Raw genomic sequence first — 19,171 nt, 5'->3', positions numbered from 1 at the left:
TTCCAGTGTTTGGTTATGTCATGGAAAATGAGCTGGAAAATAACTTATTAATGTTTTATTTTTCTCAAGTTTATTAAAATAATGAGGAACAAATCTTACAAATTAAAAAGTTGAAAGAGAATGAAATTGAAAAAAAATATAATTTCATAAATTATCTCAAATAAAATAAATAATAATCAAAATAATAGAGATCAAATCTAAAAAATAAAAAAAATGAAAGGTGAAGAAATTAAAATAATAATAATTAACATTTCATAAATTATTTCAAATAAAATAAGTAACAATCAAAAGAATGAGGACCAAATTTGATAGATAAAAAATTTTAATAAAAAAATGATAAGAAAAAGCAAATAACAATTATAAAAATAAGGACCAAAATTAATATAAAAATTAAATTTTAAGAGATGGAATTGAAAAATAAATATTCAAAACAAATTATATATAACAATCAAAAGTTTGAGGATCAAATTTGATATAATCAGCAAATAATGACATTTCTAATTTTTTCACAACTTCCGGAAAGTGTTTTCCGCCCAAATTTTCCAGGAAAACACTTTCCTACAAATCAAGCCAAATTTTTCTTTGACTGAAAAGTGTTTTCCGTTGACCAACTTTCCTAATGGCAAACAAACACAGGAAAGTTTGGAAAGTGGTTTCCCGGAAACCACTTTCCGGAAAACAAACACAGCTAAAAGGGAAAACACTTTCCTGGAAACCAAACCAAATTTTTCTTTGACTGGAAAGTATTTTTCGTTGACCGGAAAGTGTTTCCGTTGACCGGAAAGTGTTTTCTGTTGACCAACTTTCCTAATAGCAAACAAACACAGGAAAGTTTGGAAAGTGATTTCCCGAAAAGTGAATTCCGGGAACAAACATGGCCTAAGTTAAAGTTACGATGGAAGGAGTGAGTTTTTTAATACTACGTGGATATTTATAATATTAAAAAATAACACTTGATATTTAATTTATTTTTAAATTAATTTTAACGTTTATGTTTATTGAGATAAAATTAAATATTAACTATTCATTTTAATTTAAAATATTATTTTATTTATAGTCCTATAGTTTTATTTACAGACATAATATTAAAAGACATAATGTTTTATTATAATGTTTTTAAGTTTATTAAAATATGTTACTACATGAAAATTATACAATAAAAAAAAATATATTTTTTTTGTTTTATCTTTTATTTTTTTGACTGTAAAGTATTTTATGTTGATCAATTTTTATAATGACAAACAAACACATGAAAAATTAAAAAATAGTTTCCAGATAACCACTTTTTGGGCAAACAAACGCCCCCTTAAACCACAAATACTTTCACGTACATATTTTTATTTTATTTTATCTGATTTTTATGCTAATTAACTGAGAATTTTCACCCTTAATCATAAAAGTTTTACATTTAATTTATTATTTTTTGGTTAATAATTATGTAATTTAACACGATGTCATAGGCGGTCGTTCACAACAAAACAATCATTCTCCATAAATTACCTATACAAGTAGGGTGCACAAAATGTCTACAACCTACTCTTTCACAATGTTGATTCATATGATTACAGAGTATATAGATATCCAATAATCATTTGGTTTATATATATATATATATAAACACAACACAACAACTCAGGAAACGACCAGAACACACATTCTCTTATATATATATTTTTTCTTTTTATACATTATTTTCCTCCATGCTTTATTAATTTAGACATAAAAAGGTCTTATTTTTTTATTTAAGGGATTTGTGTTTGAATAAAACATGAATTATTAACCCTAAACTCAAAAAATGAAGATAGAAGTGATGAAAATCCGATAGGATAGGATATTTTTCCGAATTAACTTCTCCTAAACTCCATACGTGCGAAAAAGGAAATCTTGTTTTTCTCTTTTCAGGAAGAGGAATATTACTTTTCAGAAGTATGGAACCCGCTACTCGAGTCGTTTCTACACTGACAAGTCTCGAACCCACATAGTTTCCGCTTCTTCGTAAAAAAGCTGGAAAAGAAAACCCCAAAGTACGCAACAACCAAATGGCCGCCACTAAAATTCATCAAAAAGCAAACAGAAGTATGTGGCTTTCAAATATCTCGCGTTAAGAACGTGATTTCTTTTTTTTTTTTGATGAATTTTAGGACAAATTCTGAGGCGGGCTGTTAGAAATCCGAACTCTGCATCTCGTAACATTGGTTAACGAGATAAATAAAAAACATGGGAGAGAACAATTACGCTAAGGAATTGGATGTGGCTGTTCGAGTTGTTCACATGGCTTGTTCTCTTTGCCAGCGAGTTCAAGAGGGCTTGGTTTCTTCGACTAGTAATGACCATGTTAAGTCTAAAGATGATGATTCTCTTGTTACTGTTGCAGGTAATTCAATTTTTTTTATTTTTCGTTTGTTTTTTTTTTAAAAGTTTTTAATGGATGTGCTTTGAATGAGGTTTTTGGCTTAATTGGGTGATCTGCATTTGTAATGTGGTGTTGGTAATTGTTTGTTTTGGTTGCTGAGAGAGAGAGGGATTGGGAAATGTTAGCATTGGAATTATTGAAATTTGAGTGATTGGAAATATTCATACTATGATATTTTCATGTGAAATGCAATTAATTATTTGGTGTTTGTGTGTGCGCTTTAATTTTGCGGTGGAAATATTAACTTGTTTAAAGTTCTGCTGTTGCCCGTTTCAAAACTAAGAATGTTTTGTACTCCTGGTGAACAAGCTCAGGCTTAATTAATGGCGTAGTTACTAATAATAGGACGTCCATATTCGGTGCTTCTAAGAATTAGAACGTCTTAGGATGCTATGTGGAATTGGTTAATTGTTTATGTTTTCAAGCAGTGGGCTAAATGCTTGAAACCTGTTTCTTTAACCAAAAAAAAAAAAGAAAAAACAGAGAGAGAGAGTTTAATTAGATTGTTTATTTGGCAATGTGTACCAAATAAAATTGCTCTTTTAATATTCCTTTGGTGTTGATAATTCAACAATATATTTATGGGGCTTGTTGACTTGATAGTTTGGCGTACATAAGCATTTGAAGGCTTATTCATGCCAAAAGTTCTAATCTCCAAGGTGTTATCTTTCCCAAGTCATTTTGTTTTCTTTTTGTATGTTTCACCATATACTAATTGACTAATTCTCTTGGTGCCACTGCTTGAGCAGATTGGAGTGTTCAAGCAACAGTTAGCTTGATGCTGTCGGCATCTTTTAGCAATCAAAAGGTGTCAATAGTTGCTGAAGAAGATGTTCAAACTCTCTCAAACTCTGATTCAGTAGGTTTGCTGACAGCTGTTGTGAACACTGTGAATGAATGCTTAGCTGAAGCACCAAAATATGGTCTTCAGAGTCCCAAGGAAGCTCTTGGAACCTCACAAATTCTTGAGGCCATAAGCCGATGCAACTCAACTGGGGGACGCAATGGAAGACATTGGGTACTCGATCCTGTCGATGGAACATTAGGATTTGTGCGTGGGGACCAATATGCTGTGGCTCTTGCATTGATAGAGGAGGGAAAAGTTGTGATTGGAGTGCTTGGGTGCCCTAATTACCCTCGGAAGAAAGAATGGCTAAATCATCATCAGTCCTATCAGAGCATGCCAAAAATGTCTGATACTTCTGACACATGGGAAAAAGGATGCGTGCTGTATGCACAGAGAGGCAGTGGTGAGGCATGGATGCAGCCGTTAATACATGGAAATAAGAAACATACTTGGTCAAATTCTGCACAAAGAGTTCAAGTTTCTGCAATTGATGACCCCGCACTGGCAACCTTCTGTGAACCAGTGGAGAAAGCCAACACAAACCATTCCTTCACTGCTGGAGTTGCTCACAGCATGGGGCTTAAGTGTGTTGTATTTCTTTTACTTTTCCCTACATGTTTAGAGTTTAAACTATTCTTCCCACTGCATGGTTGAAATGATTGCTTGGCAGATGCTAACTTCGACTGACTAAGAAATGAAAAAATGAAAGTTTTTAAGGCCTAGAGTTTTAAATGACTTATTTCTTCTTTGATGCTCAATCGGAGAGGCATGGTAGTAAAGTTTCTTTCTTTTAGTTCCTTGATGAATTTTAGAAGAAGGATTTCTCACTGAAAGCATTAGCACAAGGGGTAGACAAGAGGTAGACTATATCTTACAATAACTTCTATAGCTTAATGTTTCAATGTTCATATCGTAGTATGGTAACAATGACTGCGAACCTGATGAATGTCTTAAAAATTTTAACAAGGTTGTGGAAAAAACTCGGTCTTCTAAGTTGTCTAAATTCCTGGTTTTAAGATTTTAGAGGACAAACAGAATTTAACTGCCTCGAAGTAGCAATTATAGTTCAGTTACCTTGTATTGTTTTGAATTGCCAAAACAAATGCTTTATGCGTACAATCAAGCATGATTTATGTCATATCATGCTAAAGCTTTTATTAGTGGAAAGAATGCATCTGCTCTCCTTGTTTCTCCTTTCAAGTCATTTATTTGATTTTCAGTTGCTTTTCCTTTTTAGTTCATTGCAAAGTTTTTAGAGCAAGAGGCCGCCTACTTCTTTGGATACATTTACATCCATGTGGGTGGGTTTCACAATTAGCAGGGTTCCTGTTCTGTTTTGGTCCTCATATATCCTTTCACACTCTTGATGACAGCAAACAGCCCTTGCGTGTTCATAGCATGGTGAAATATGCAGCCATAGCTCGAGGTGATGCTGAGATCTTTATGAAATTTGCTCAGTCAGGGTACAAAGAGAAGATATGGGATCATGCTGCTGGGGTTATCATTGTAGAAGAGGCTGGTGGTGTGGTAACTGATGCTGGAGGCCACCCCCTGGACTTCTCAAGGGGTTTGTACTTAGAAGGTCTTGATCGGGGCATAGTTGCTTGCTCTGGGACCACCTTGCATGAGAAGCTCATTGGAGCTGTTTATGCTAGCTGGGAGTCTTCGAATCTCTGAAGCCTTCTCTGAATATTCATGATATTCTGATGCAACATGATTTACATGCTCTTGCGAGGGTACGACCTTCTTTGCTGTTAGTATTTTTCCCTGTCTTCTTTGCCGTTAGTATTTTTCCCTGTCTCGATCTCTTTTAAATTTAATTTTCTAACATGACTTGGAGGCGACTGAACAAACTGTTGGAGTAAAAATTAGATGTCATAAAATTATAATGTGGCTGCAGTAGATTATTTTGATGCAAACATAAAGGTAATAGAATATGTTTGGTGAAACACAGGTTGGAGAGAGAGAATGTTGACAGTTACCTTCTTAAGTCAAATTGCACTAGATTAATTTTCTAACAGATGTGAGATTACTGCAATCGGTTCTCAGAATGAGGGATTAAGGTTTTTTTTTTTTAAAAAAAAAAAGAAAGAAAGAAAGAAAAAAAGAAGGAAATCTTCCAGTGTGATGTGTCAAATTGCTGGTGCCAAGTTGACATGAAACAGTTTTCTAGCCACATTGATTTCATTGATTTTCCCCTATAAGTTTTGAGGTTAAGAGCCTGTTTGATAACATGGTAGCGGTTGCTTTTTAAAGTATTTTTTGTTTTAAAATGTATCGAATAATATTTTTTTATTTTTTAAAATTTATTTTTGACTTTAACATATCAAAACGATCTACAAACATAAAAAAATATTAATTTGAAAAAAAAAATCAAATTTTTGTAGCAGTGCTTTTCAATGGGACCTAAATCTAAATATGAACAGAATTCAGAATCCTTTATGCTCATCTCAGGTACATTTGTTGTTCTTGAAATCTTGAACCTTTCAGGGTAACTAACTCAGTTTAACATATGTTGTTCTTGAAATTTTGAACGTATTTCAGGGAATGTAACTCAGTTTCTGTCACTTTTGCTGATAAAGGTTCCTGTGTGTATATATCATCGCCGAGACAGTGTTTTTATACTATGCTGTCAGAGCGAAGCAACTTCGAGTCATCAGCTCAGGGATTGGGGATCGAAGCTGCTCATCCAGGTTTTGTGTAATGATAATTAGCTCTTCACAACTTTATTCATATAGAAAGGTTCAATATATCATCAGCGGTATCTCAACTATGATGATTTAGAGCTGATAGACATTTGGCATATTTTAACTTACATTTCAATGCAGAGCTGAGTGCTCCTGCATCACTCCATGACTGTTTCCAATTGAGAAAATCCATTATTTAAATATGTGACTGTCTTGCAAGCTAACCGAGTAAAATGTAAGTTTTGCTCGATGCTGATGTTTATACAAGCCTGTTTTTCTTACTCCCCCCTTAATCACCTGTGGTTCTTGGCAATTTCCTGTGCCTCCTGCTAGACTGCGGTTGGAATATATTCTTTTGTGAAAGAAAGTAAACAGTTTGATTGCTAGACATAGATGAACTTCCACAAGTTGAAAATGGGCATCTACAACCATAGTTGGATTATGGTTGTATCACCCTGCTTGGAATAAGCTCTTGGATGAATAAATATCCAAGAGGTGTATACAATTACATCAAGGTTATCCAATCTTTATGTGCCATTTGTTGCATTTTCCAGCCCTCAAATATTAAAATTCAAACTACAACATTCTCATTTTTTAAAAATCCAGATCATGATACAAAATGTACTTCAAAATGGTGTTAATCGTGCAACACTGTAGCTGTTAGTTCGGGTTCAGGACTGACCTAGAAGAGTGTATGGGTTATCGAGTCAATCAAAACACTATTGTTTCGTTCTTTATTTTAAAAAAATTTCTCCCTGTTAACTTGTTCAGGTTCGATCAGGTCATTAAAATCCAACAAGATCAATCTTGTTCAATGTCTTGTCTGATTCATAGCCTAAGTTAAGTCTAGCTTTTCCTTTTTTTGCAATTTTAAAAACGATGCAGCGGAGTAATAGAAGTTCAAGAATTAGTTGAGAGTAAAAAAGCCACAGATTGTAAGGTAAAGCTTGTGAGATTTTTTCAGTATTATGTGATACAAAAGCGTTTTAACAACGTAGATTTCTGAAGATTTTCTTTTTACCAGAACTACAGTTAGAACTCTTGATGCTAAAACCTACAGTAATCCTAATTAATAATGCCATAGTTATCCCGAAGGAAGCCTTCTTGTTCCTCACAAATCACAATCCACTGCAAGATACGGATTGAGAATGTGTACAGTCAGCTATAATTGTACCTCAAAAATTTTACATGTTTGCATGTATTTTAAAATATCATTGTTTGACGAATTCCCATCTAACTTGAATACTTTGGGAAGATTTAGAATTTTTAGACAGAGCCTGTCGAAGACTAGCTTGTGCCAAAGTCAAGGTTAGGTTTGATGTATAGAAGATGGGTTAGGCAGCTCTTGGTTTAGGAAACCAAGCACCCGAAATACCATCCAAATACCAGTCTTGACTAACCGGGACGATGATGCTCCTCTCCCTGAACCTTGTCCCGGTGGTCCCTGTGGGCTATGGCATTTGGAAAAAGTTGTAAGCATTACCGTCATGGCCGTCGAGAAATTAAAGGGAGGAGGATAAAGTTTTGTTAGTCAACAACCATGTCATACGGCGATTGGCGAGGGGAGTCGATATTAATTCTTTCAACCTCCAAATACGACAGGAGATTTGGTGCGATCTCCACAACTATTGTGGACTTTTTCTTTTGTAGGGCTTGAAATAAATACCAAGGCAAAGTCTAAATATACCTTCAATAAATTATTATAGTAATCTTGACTTAAATCACTTTATATCAATTTCATCATTATATTATTTTGATTTCTCAATAAAAATTATTGTTAAAATTACTCCACGAAGGACATTGAGTTTCTTACAAAATATAAATAAAAAGCAAAATCTTTTGTTAAGATTTTTGAAAGCATAAGGGTAAAATTGATATAAAAATTTGTTTGATGATAATGTTGAAACTATGTGGATGATATTTGTTTAAGTGTGTTACGTATATATTAATTCAGTTCGGTTTGGTTTTTATAAAAAACAAAAATAATCAAACCGAATTTTTTTATTAACGTGAGTGTTCGGGCTAGTTTGCGCGCATCTCAACTAATTCTACGGGCTTTGAAGTTAATGACTATGTAAGTTTTCAGTGGCCTGAAATTTATAAGATTCAAACTGATAATTTCTAAAAAATAAATTCAAGATCTGATTAGTTGAGTAACATGACTCTTCCTCTCCTGATCTTTTGTAGATTTTTACTTGTATCAGCCGCAGGCAACACCACCTATTTCAAAAAAAGAAAAAATCAATTTGCGCAACAGGTAGCTGTGTTCTCTCACTCTCTTTGTAGATCAACACGAGTGATTTACTGATTTAGAATACTTAATTGGCTCTAACTTTCATAAATAAAATTAATATATATATATTTCATCGATGTTGTTAAGGTTGGAAAATCCATGATTTGCGTTACTTTTATAAAGTAAAACCAGATCCATGAGGATATTGAGTCAATTGAATGAAGCACCATGTGAATCTTCATAAGACTCGAGCATGCATGAACTCTTGCAACTATTTTGGATGTCGTTTGTACTACTCGATAGATGGTTGGCACTTGGCAGGGAATACTTTAATTGATATTACTCGTTTATTTGAGCCCACATTATCTTTAAGACTTAGTGCATGTAAAACAGTAAAATAGATTAATTTCTTGTATTATTAAACGTAAAAAGATTCTACAATCACGTTGTAGTGATTCATATGATATCTTGTGCCTTTCTCTTGGATATATATATTTATATATATTGACCTTCCCCAGTTAATTGAATCCATTGTAATGATCTAATTAATTAAGTTGTGGGTTCGATCGAGAGCTGTGCCGACACCGCACAGTGTTTAGGGCTACTGTTCTTCCAAGAAGAATATCAACATGGTTTATGGTTCAGGAAGAAATGCTTGCTTATGGAAATCAGTGAGGTAAAAGAAGGTAGATTGCGTGGGAGAAATAAACGAAAGAATAAATATATGATGATACGTTATCACCTGTTTCAAGCCATCTATAACCAAGGTAGGCTACATTTTGAAATTGTGTTTTGAATAAAGTCTTATGAAAATTAAAAAAATAAATTACTTAAAAATAAACGAAAGAATAAACATCATTTTGTTGAATGAATTTGATTTTTTATTTTTTTTACGAGCAAGATCATAATATAATATTATGTTCATTTTAAACATATTTTTTTTTATTAACGTAGGTATTCGGACTAATTTGCACGTACCTCGACTAATCCCACGAGCCCTAAAGTTAACGATCATGTATGCCTTTAATGATCATAAAAAAACTTGAATTTATAATTATTAAAAAATAAATTTAAAATCTAAGAAGTTAAACTGTATCTAAATATTAATTTTAAACAGATTTTAAACAAAGCAGACAATGTTTAAAATAGAATATGAAATCTTGGTATTATTTCACCACTTCACTTCAATTTGAAAAGAAGTCAATGAACTATTAATGAATTAGTTGAACTTAATTATTGGTCCCATTAATATTACTGCTACTCTCCTCTAGGGATGCATTATTGTAGCAATAAGCCATTGTCAGATGCTATATGCTACATAGTACCCTTGTAGGAGCAAAATTATTGCAATAAGTAGATGTTAATTAGCTTTTTTTAATACTTTTCATAACCTTATAGGAGATTTGTTCAGTTCCAGCCATGCCTAGGGCCGGTGATAGGGTGCTCCCACGACCCCTTGTTCTAGTTTTTTCTTGGACAAGATTTCAATCATGAACATGGATCAAAAGCCTGAATTTTATGATATATAGTTATATTATATAGCCTATAAGATTTAGAGATTTCCAAGAAATGTTGAATCGGTAAGATTGACGTTTACGTGTAACAGCTCTTAACATTCTAGAGAAATTTGAGAAATTTATTTGTTTGGAATTGGTATTCCTATTTTTTTTTTCATTTGTTTAGAGGGTTATTTTAATCCTATATTCAATCTACGATTTTTTTGTTGTTGTTGTTTTTATTTTAAATTTTTTCTTTCATATTGAATTATTTAATAATTAAACTTTTAATTGAGGTTACTCTGATATCATGATCACGTCATAAATTTAGCATGTTTATCCAAATGGATATAAATTGTTTTTTTTCTATTATTTTTTTATATTTATATTATCAAAATTATACATGTTTATTAAACCGGGTGAAATCAATGACCTGAATCTCATGTTTTTTTATTTTATTTTGGAACGCTTACTTTGTCTTTACTTTTTTTTTTATGATGAAAAAAAAAAGGATTAGCCCACGACACACTGCACGGGACAACCATGTAGTATATATTAAAGAAGACGTATATAGTTTTCATTTTGTAATCGAGTGGAAGAATGTACGATGAAGGGAACTAAAGAAAGGCTAATAACGTGAATTTCGAACAAGAGAACCATGTGAAATTTCATTTTCGGCAACAAAAGTGTTTGTCAAGAATAAGGTGTAAAGAATCTCTCAAATTAATTGAGGTATGTGAAAATTTATCTGAATATTTATATTAATAATAAAAAAATAAAATGAGTAACAAAATATAGACTTATTGAAATTCCAAATGAAAAGTCATATAGATAATTAATGGTAGGGTAGAGTTGTGATATTTTTTTTTAGTTTAATGTGGGTGTCCGGGCCAGCTTGCGCGCACCTCGACTAATCCCATTGGTCCTGAAGTTAACGACCATGTAAACCTCCAGTGACCATCATATAAGCAACCACATGACTCGAACCTGAGACCACAGAAAAAACAAAATTCTTAGTCCCAAGCTCTTACTATTGGATCACCACCTAGATGGTTAGAGTTGTGATATTTGATAATATATAGATGCGATCTTTTAAATTTGTAACATGAACACATATGATTTATACCTGGAATTTTTATTGGCACACAACATTGTATGAAATTGTGTCCTCTCTCTCTCTCATATATATATATATATTGGTTGCGTGGCCCAATATAATTACTTAATTAACATGGTGATTAAAAAAACCATGCATGGTGATTGTTCTTTGTAGAGAAACTTGGCAACAAATGGACTGTCAGCATGCGACTTGAGACCAATTCATCGTATAATTACTTAATTAATATTTCTTATGAAAAACTGAGATGCTTAACTGAAGCGCTACGAGTTGAAGGGATTATCCAATTTTGATATGAAATCCCTAGCGTACACTTCTCCACTGAAGAAACATTCAATCCCCAGTTGTTTGAATCACGACCAGGAAAAATCTCATATACTTTAATGTTTAGGGGTATTGTAGTAATTATTTTTTAAAATATTTTTTATTTAAAAATATATTAAATTATTTTAATATCAGTATAGTATATATAAAACGATCTGAAAATATCAAAAAATAATTAATTTAAAATAAAAATGAATTTTAAAATATATAAAAAATACAGATTTAATTTAATAAAAAAACATTCATACAAAAGGAACTGATCAATCCATACAAGAAATTGGAAAGGTTAAAACATTCATAGAATAAAAGAATTTCAAAAGCAATTTTAAAACATAAAAATAAAGAAACAAATAGAGATTTAATTGAATGAAGAAACATTCATACGAAAGGAAATAATAATCAATCCATACAAGAAATTGGAAAGGTTAAAACATTGATAGAAGTAATTATAAAAAGGGCACAATTGCGCAAACCTTCCGCACCAAAGCTTCAATATATACGTTGACTTGATTGGTGCAAGAAGAAAAATAAAAAATGTAAAATCATAAAAATGTACTGGATTCAACTTTGAGACCTATTTAGACATCAACGAAACTATTCAAGTTCTAAGTACGACGTCATTTTATACTGTTTTAGATATATTTTTTTTAATTGCAATGTAATGTTTGGAGTCGGTGATGTCTGACATCTTTTTATTTTATTTTATTTTTACATATTGTTGAAGAGAGAGAGAGTTAAATAATAATATTGGAAAGTATTTATAAGTATGGTAGTATTTACTTTTTAAAATGATTTTGACTTGAAAATATATTAAAATAATATTTTTTTATTTTTTAAAAATTATTTTTAATATCAATTTTTTAAAAAAATATTAAAAAATAAATAAATTTAAAAAAAACATAATTTCGATTTCGATACGGTTACTAAGGCTAGGTTTGTTTTTCACCAGCTTTTGCGTTTGCGGTGAAACAAGCGCAACAACATGTTTAATAATAAACCAAACTGTGTTTCGTACTGCGGGACCCACTAAAAATCATGTTTGTTTTTGTGTTTCAAAAGTGCTTTAAAAAAATAAATTTTTATTTATATTTTTATTTGCTTCAAATTGATATATTTTTGGTGTTTTCAGATCATTTTGATGCGTTGATATCAAAAATAATTTTTTAAAAATAAAAAAAAAATATTATTTTGATGCATTTCCAAGTAAAAAGTAATTTGATAAGCAACTACAATCACACTTCTACCAAATATTTTATATATATTTTTTGCTACACATAAACTTTAACCATAATTTTTATCAAAAACGTATCTAAATATAACTACTACAACTAACCTAAATTTTTTTAAACTTATTTTTTTTAAATCCAATCAAACCCTGTTTTCTTTGCTTTTATGCGTTACCGCGTTCTCCTTGTATGGGTCCCAATTTTACTCTGCTTTGTTTGGTAAAGACCCACTTTTTTTTTTAATTTTTGCCTGAGTGGGATATGCATCCTCATCCAATTCCAATCTCTCTACAGGGAAACTTGTTTGGTAAATGACCTTAGAACCCTTTTATATGACTTCGAGCTATTTTTAGTTATCGATGTGGAGTTTTTTTTTTTAAGAAAAAAATTAACACGTGCCAAGAAAAAATTAGAAAAATAGTGCACTTAATAGATTGCGCTGCCAGAAGCAGTGTAACCACATAGATTTAATTAGTCACGGTGTGTGTGTGTATATATATATATTTGTTCTTCAGTTTAATTTAAAATTTAAAACAATACCTATCTTTTCCAAATCAAAACAATTGATTTATTGACATGTTTTTATTTTCCATACTAGTCCATTTAAGTCTTGATAGAATTCCTTAACTTATTAGTTAATATTCATGATAATTACCAATGAAAATAGTTAGTTGCAATCAAATTAAATTAGTATTTTAATTAATAATTATCAATGAAAATGGATGGTTATAGTCAATTTAAATTTTAATAGAAACCTTACTAGGTTAGTTATAGTCAGTTTAAATTTCAATAGGACATCTTAATTTAATAATTATGAATAAAGTTTTGGCAAAAAAGTAACATAAATAAATAAGTCATTTTGATAAATGAAAATTTTAAAATAAATTCATGGTGGTGAAATAAATATCATCATCATCATCATCCTTGAATCAAAACAACTGATTTATTGGCGTTATTTTATTCTCAATACTAGTACATGTAAATTTGTTAATTTATTAGGTTACTTAATAATTATCAATAAAAATAATTAGTTGTAGTCAAATTAACTTAGCATGTTAACTAATAACTATGATCATTATCAATGAAAATGGTTAGTCATAGTCAATTTAAATTTTAATAGGATTTCTTACTAGGTTAGTCATAGTCAATTTAAGTTTTGGTAAGATATCTTAATTTTATAATTATTAAAAAAATTTGGGAATAAAATGATGTAAGTAAATCAATTGTTTTGATAACTAAAACTTTTTATTACTACTTCTTGAACATCTTTTTATCTAAAAGAAACCTCCTCACTTCTTTGTTCTTGAACATGTCTTATTTTGCGGTCTTTTTTAGCTATAATTATTTAATAAAATATAACATGTAATTAATAACTAAAAATTATTGGATTTTATTACTAATTAATATAGCTTTGCCAGCGACTCACATAGCTGTTTTAGTAACTAACATGGACTGAAACAACACAAAAAGAAAGATAAAATTTTGCTGAATTTTGTCTAATAGTTAAGCAAATGCTATTTATACCTGCTCTAGGTTTATTTGGGGAGAAATTTTTTTAATAAATAATTATAGAATTATTATAAGAATTTCTAAAGTAAATAGAAACCAATAAAATTGTTAAGTATAATATTTGATTTTTCAAATAAAATAGGAAAAAAATAAAAACGAAAAGAAAATATTTTCCAAATCCTTAGAATATACATCCACCGCCACTGGATTTCAAAATCTACATGGTATTGCCATGGATATATATACGACTTTTCAACAATAAGAAAATGTCAATTGATTGTGAAGTTGGTGCTGGTCACAAAATCATAACTCCTGTTTATTCCCTTTTTGCCCCTTCCAAGCACACCCTATACATACCATAATTTGATAAATCAATCACTCTCCTCTCTCCCCCTCTCCTCTGTTTCTTTGATAAAGAATTGAAGCCATCCCACTACTCCTATTTTGTCACTTGAAATTCAAAACAAACACATAAAGACAACCTCAAAAAGCGCGTGAATTGTTACTACTAGGAGTAACGGGGACTTTGAGTTGATGTTATCAATGGTATCCCCAATAACAAACCTGACATTTTCAGATTTATTACACTGATGACACATTGTCTCTTTCTCTCTCTCTTATTTGTAACTTTGATTTGAAAAGAGCACAGAAGAGCACAGCAGGGTGTTCATCCCTTTCCTTCCTTCTCTAGTGCTACCCCCCTTGGGCTGCTCTGCTTTGGTTTCAGGGAACTTACGATCTTGCTGTTTTTGGGCAGGCAAAGACAGAAATTAAGAGTGACAGTCAAATTCTCTTTGCAATAGCCAGTGGATCTGATGCCGATGATGGTATTTTGGTATTGTATATGAAGAAAAGGTTGCATTTTTAGGATTTTCTTTGGCTACCCAGAAAAAAAAGAGAGATATAGGGGAAAAGAAAGCTAAAAAGGAAAAGAAGTTTCAAGTACTCAGCTTTTGCAGTTCTTTTGGAAAAGCGAGATACCTCCATCTTCTTTATTTTCTTGTTTTGGTATGTGAAATGCTCCAGCTAATTTAACTAATTGTACTTTTTCTACATTACTAAACAGAAATATACTATTTTTCTTGTGCTTTGTTTCTCTTAAGTATTTTCCTTAATCACTCTATAATTACCCCTTGAAAAAGATCCCCTCACTTCATACAAACGCCTCTTTTGAAGTGAAGTAAGAGAACCAATTTCTTTCAAATCCTTTCATTTTAGCTTTGTTACTGATTAAAGAATGTTCAAAGCACTTTTTTTTCTCTCTTAATTTGCTCTGTTTTTATCTTTTTGACTAATATTCTCTCTCTGTTATCTAATGATCTACTTGTGTACTACTGCAGGATTCAATCTAGCAATGTCACTAACGATCAAGCCTCATCTCCATCATCAGAATCACAGAATGCACAAACCCACATCAACAAACAGCAGAGACTGGACACAGATCTACACAGTTTATGGCATGGAACAATGGCAAACATTACTCTTTCTCGTATTTCAAGCTACTCTCTTCTCCATCATGTCAATCCTTTTCCTGCTATACTACCAACCAATCTGCCAGTTTCTAGACACTTTCTTCCTCCTCACCGCCACCAGTTCCACCGGTGGTGGCAGTGCAGCACGTTTTGCTGCTGGGTTCATCGGCTGTGTGACAGCACTATCTGCTGTCTGTTTGTTTTTCGCGGCGGGGAACTTTTTTTATAGTTCTGTTGGGTTGCGCTATGAAATGGCGCAAAGGATTGTAAGCTGTGTGAATGATTGGTCTAATGTTAAGGTTGCTCTTGATATCGGATGCGGCCGTGGGATTTTGTTGAATGCGGTGGCTACTCAGTTGAAGAAGACAGGGAGCTCCGGTCGGGTTGTTGGGTTGGACCGGTCTAAAGGGACTACTTTGTCTACGCTTCGAACCGCCAACGTGGAAGGTGAGTTTTGGTGGTGTTGGATTAAGTTAAGCACCTTTTGATAATTCTTGTGATACCGATGCTCTTACTAATTTTATTTATTTATTTTTGCATTTGAGTATAATTTGTCATGATAATTTTGGGATTTCATTTTTGAGAAATTTAGTGGCTATCTAACTTTTGTCAATTTTGAATATATTTCCTAACAATCACTTTGAGAAATTCAAACTTAAATTCTATTTTTCGAAATAACTTGCAGTTTCTCTTCTACTTGCACATGCCCTTAATTATTTCGCTTATAGATGACGGATTTATCATGACTTGCAAGAGCAGGTGTTGGAGAGTATGTCACTTGCAGGGAGGGTGATGTGAGGAGTCTACCATTCGGTGATAACTACTTTGATGTGGTGGTATCAGCTACTTTTGTACACACAGTTGGAAAAGAGTATGGCCATCGGACAGTGGAGGCCGCAGCAGAAAGAATGAGGGTGTTGGGTGAGATGGTCAGGGTTCTGAAGCCCGGGGGTGTTGGGGTCGTCTGGGATCTACTACATGTGCCGGAATATGTCCGACGTCTACAAGAATTGAAGATGGAGGATATTACGGTTTCAGAGCGTGTGACTGCCTTCATGATGAGCAGCCACATTGTATCTTTTCGGAAACCTATTCAGCACATACTGGGTCCTTGTGAGGTCCGCCTGGATTGGAGATGCTGATGTGCTAATACGTATCAGAAAAAATATATATCAAGAGGAAAGAATAGGAAAAGAATTAGAGAAATATACGTAAGTTACTGATGATCATACTTTCAAAAGTCTGGGGAGACGAAGCCGATCCAGATGCCTTGTTGAAAATATATACTTGTGATGTAGTGTTATTGTATTCTCTCTCTGCCAACCTCTGAACTCATGACCTGGTTGTGATAGTACACGTACAAACAGGACACAAGTGAGGCCAGTGCAGTGTTATTGTATATGGTTATCAATTTAAGGAGTTGATTGCTAATTTACTGCTTCCTAACCTGAAAACTGAAAACTTTGTATTGATAGTGGAGTCAAATGTTGAATTTCTGCATGCCTGTGATTTCTAAGCCATTCATGGAAACCAAAGAAAAAAAAAGATTGAAATTTGTGTTTTCCATTTCAGCTAAATTGGTTGTTGGTAATTTAGGATGTTTCAGAGCATAGACTCTCATAATTATAGGTAAAACACACAAACAAGATGTTAAGATAGATTTCTAATTACAGGACAGCACAGTTAGTGTTGGATTCAAGGTTATGATGATAGAACAGTCCCTGCTTGCTATAAAGGTTCTTACTGTATCTACCATAGCAATTAGTTAATGAGATGTGCAACGCGCTGCTTTACAAATTAAAGCCAAGCGCAACCAAATTAGACGGTGGGTGCTTACCATAGAATAGTTTCAAAACATAGTATTGAAAAAAAGTTGTGTAGATTCTAAGGATAGCCCATGTCTCTTGATATTATAGTTGCTCATTTCCATGTTCATGCGGCCTTCCCTGCCCCTGCCTAGTGATGGAAGACAACTGCATATTTCTTTTTCTTCTGGGGTAGGAGATAGTGATATGCTTAGTGGGCGAGCTTACGGAGTCGACAATGATGTGTTGTCGATGCACAATCCTTGATCTTTTACAGGGAAACATGCATTGTTTTGGGGTAGCTGAGAATGAGCTGGGTTTATATTGAATCTCTACATAAATACTGTGAAAGTTACAGAAATCAAATATGAAGAACAGAAAAATATACTTATAATTTGCACCAAGTGTCCATACATGGTGCTAATTAAAGCACGGTTCATCGAATCATTTGGCTAAATCCCTTTTGTTTTTAACCATAGTATCTTGGAAATATGCACTCCAAAGCAAAAACAATTAATTAGACATCCTTATGTGCTATTGTTTATTGGATCATCCTCGTGAAGACTCGTGACTCCTGAAATGTTTTGATTGCATCATGTGCTTGATCATCATCATAGAGAAGAATGGCTTAAAATTGTATTTCTCTGATAAATTTTTATTTTAAATGTTGGGGTACATGAAGACAAATCAGATGCTTTATCATTATACAAAAATAATGCGTTGAAAAATTTGAATATTCAATTTTTTTTTGTTAGAAAAATTTATCTAATTCACAATAAAACCCGATTGAAATAGCTAGTTTAAACCTAAACTCTAAGCACTTTAAAGTAGCTAGGCTTATTTTCAATATTTTAGGAGTTATGACTGCAACTTTCTTTTCCATAGAGGTTTATCCCAAATTAATTGGAGATGGTTAACTGGATCTGAAAGCAGTCTGATTTGAAGTTGGACACCACAATATTCTTGCCACGTGGTGTGCAGTTAAAAGAACAACGTTATTTTGCTGCAGTTTTAAGGGTTCAGTTGACGCGACGGTCAGGTTGTTGTCTGGTCGCCATCCCAGCCATTGATGATGAAAACACTAGTCTCTTTGCATGATCTGCAGTTAAAATTAATTTTCGAGAAGTGAAAAACTTAGCCACCAGGATAGTTTCCAGTTTGCATTGCCCAGAACCTTCAATATATATCTATGTAAACAGACAAAATAATTGGTGCGTTTCCTCCATGGGAGACTGATCTTCCATTGCAAAATCATGGTAAACAGAGATTGAGCCAAGTAGCATCTTTAAGTTGATGCTGCTAGCTATTTGCCTGCTTCTGCAATATATCATGGACCATGGACAAAGGAGACAGGATCAGATCAACAAGATCAAATGAGTGCAAAAACTCATGTATCTGTCGCATGTACTGGTTGATGTTTTGTAGCAGCAATTAATAAATGTTTGAACACATAATTTTAAAGATTATGGTTTTTCCCAGATTTAAAAGCTAGCTTATTGGATCAAGATTTACAAAATAAAACACACTCTGCCCAAAAGTGAGTTTCTTGCCTTTAAATCAGAACTCTCTCTCTCTCTCTGAGAAATATGAGGTTCATTAACGCCGGCAACGAATGCAGAAACAACCAGTCAGAAAAGTCCTCGTGGTTATTGAAGAACATCCACTTATCCAGCAGCTCAGAGATAATATTAGATTGATAAAGTCCACTTAAGGCCCAGCTCTAATGTTCCAAAGGCCTATGATTACTAGGGTTAAGAGAATTTGAGTTCAGCCCTCGACTTGCTTAAAAACTTTTTAGGCCGCGCACCACCTTAGCGTTTAGATTCAACTTGGTGCTGGCCGATTTTTTTTTTCTTTTTAAATATAAAAACAATGCTAAGATGATAACCCTATTTTTAAAGAAGTTTGAACTTGGATCATTAATTGGGTTGTATCTAATAAAATAGTTAATTTTATAATATGTTTTAAATAGAAGGTAATGATAGCAAACGAATCATAGAAAACATCTGATAGAAAAAAATTGTTGGAGATTCACTTTCTTT

General features: G+C 32.7%; 2 protein-coding genes across 6 annotated transcripts; both read left to right on the top strand.

Moving 5' to 3' along the window:
- Nucleotides 1-1,862: 1,862 nt before the first annotated feature.
- Nucleotides 1,863-6,214, top strand: LOC112329129 (PAP-specific phosphatase HAL2-like). 4 transcript variants are annotated; one of them, XM_052445667.1, is made up of 4 exons: nt 1,863-2,374; nt 3,163-3,844; nt 4,634-5,013; nt 5,843-6,214. In XM_052445667.1, exons 1-3 carry the CDS (start codon nt 2,218-2,220, stop codon nt 4,935-4,937), a joined length of 1,143 nt encoding a protein of 380 aa, XP_052301627.1. In that variant the 5' UTR covers nt 1,863-2,217; the 3' UTR covers nt 4,938-5,013; nt 5,843-6,214. The 4 variants fall into 4 exon arrangements, with proteins under 4 accessions (XP_052301627.1, XP_024467434.1, XP_024467432.1 ...); XM_024611666.2 differs by having other exon boundaries at nt 1,864-2,374; nt 4,634-4,996; XM_024611664.2 differs by having other exon boundaries at nt 1,864-2,374; nt 5,805-6,214.
- Nucleotides 6,215-14,222: 8,008 nt separating this feature from the next.
- LOC7462356 (uncharacterized) lies at nt 14,223-16,755 on the top strand. Of its 2 annotated transcripts, none has more exons than XM_002317486.4 (3): nt 14,223-14,860; nt 15,193-15,771; nt 16,084-16,755. In XM_002317486.4, the coding sequence occupies exons 2-3, from the start codon at nt 15,207-15,209 to the stop codon at nt 16,464-16,466; spliced, it is 948 nt and encodes a 315-aa protein (XP_002317522.2). In that variant the 5' UTR covers nt 14,223-14,860; nt 15,193-15,206; the 3' UTR covers nt 16,467-16,755. The 2 variants fall into 2 exon arrangements, with proteins under 2 accessions (XP_002317522.2, XP_024467436.1); XM_024611668.2 differs by lacking the exon at nt 14,223-14,860 and adding an exon at nt 14,883-15,032.
- The last annotated feature ends 2,416 nt before the right edge of the window (nt 16,756-19,171 follow it).

This window comes from Populus trichocarpa, chromosome 11 (assembly GCF_000002775.5).
Source record: "Populus trichocarpa isolate Nisqually-1 chromosome 11, P.trichocarpa_v4.1, whole genome shotgun sequence".
Lineage (NCBI taxonomy): Eukaryota > Viridiplantae > Streptophyta > Magnoliopsida > Malpighiales > Salicaceae > Populus > Populus trichocarpa.
This window is presented reverse-complemented; position numbering and strand designations above follow the sequence as displayed.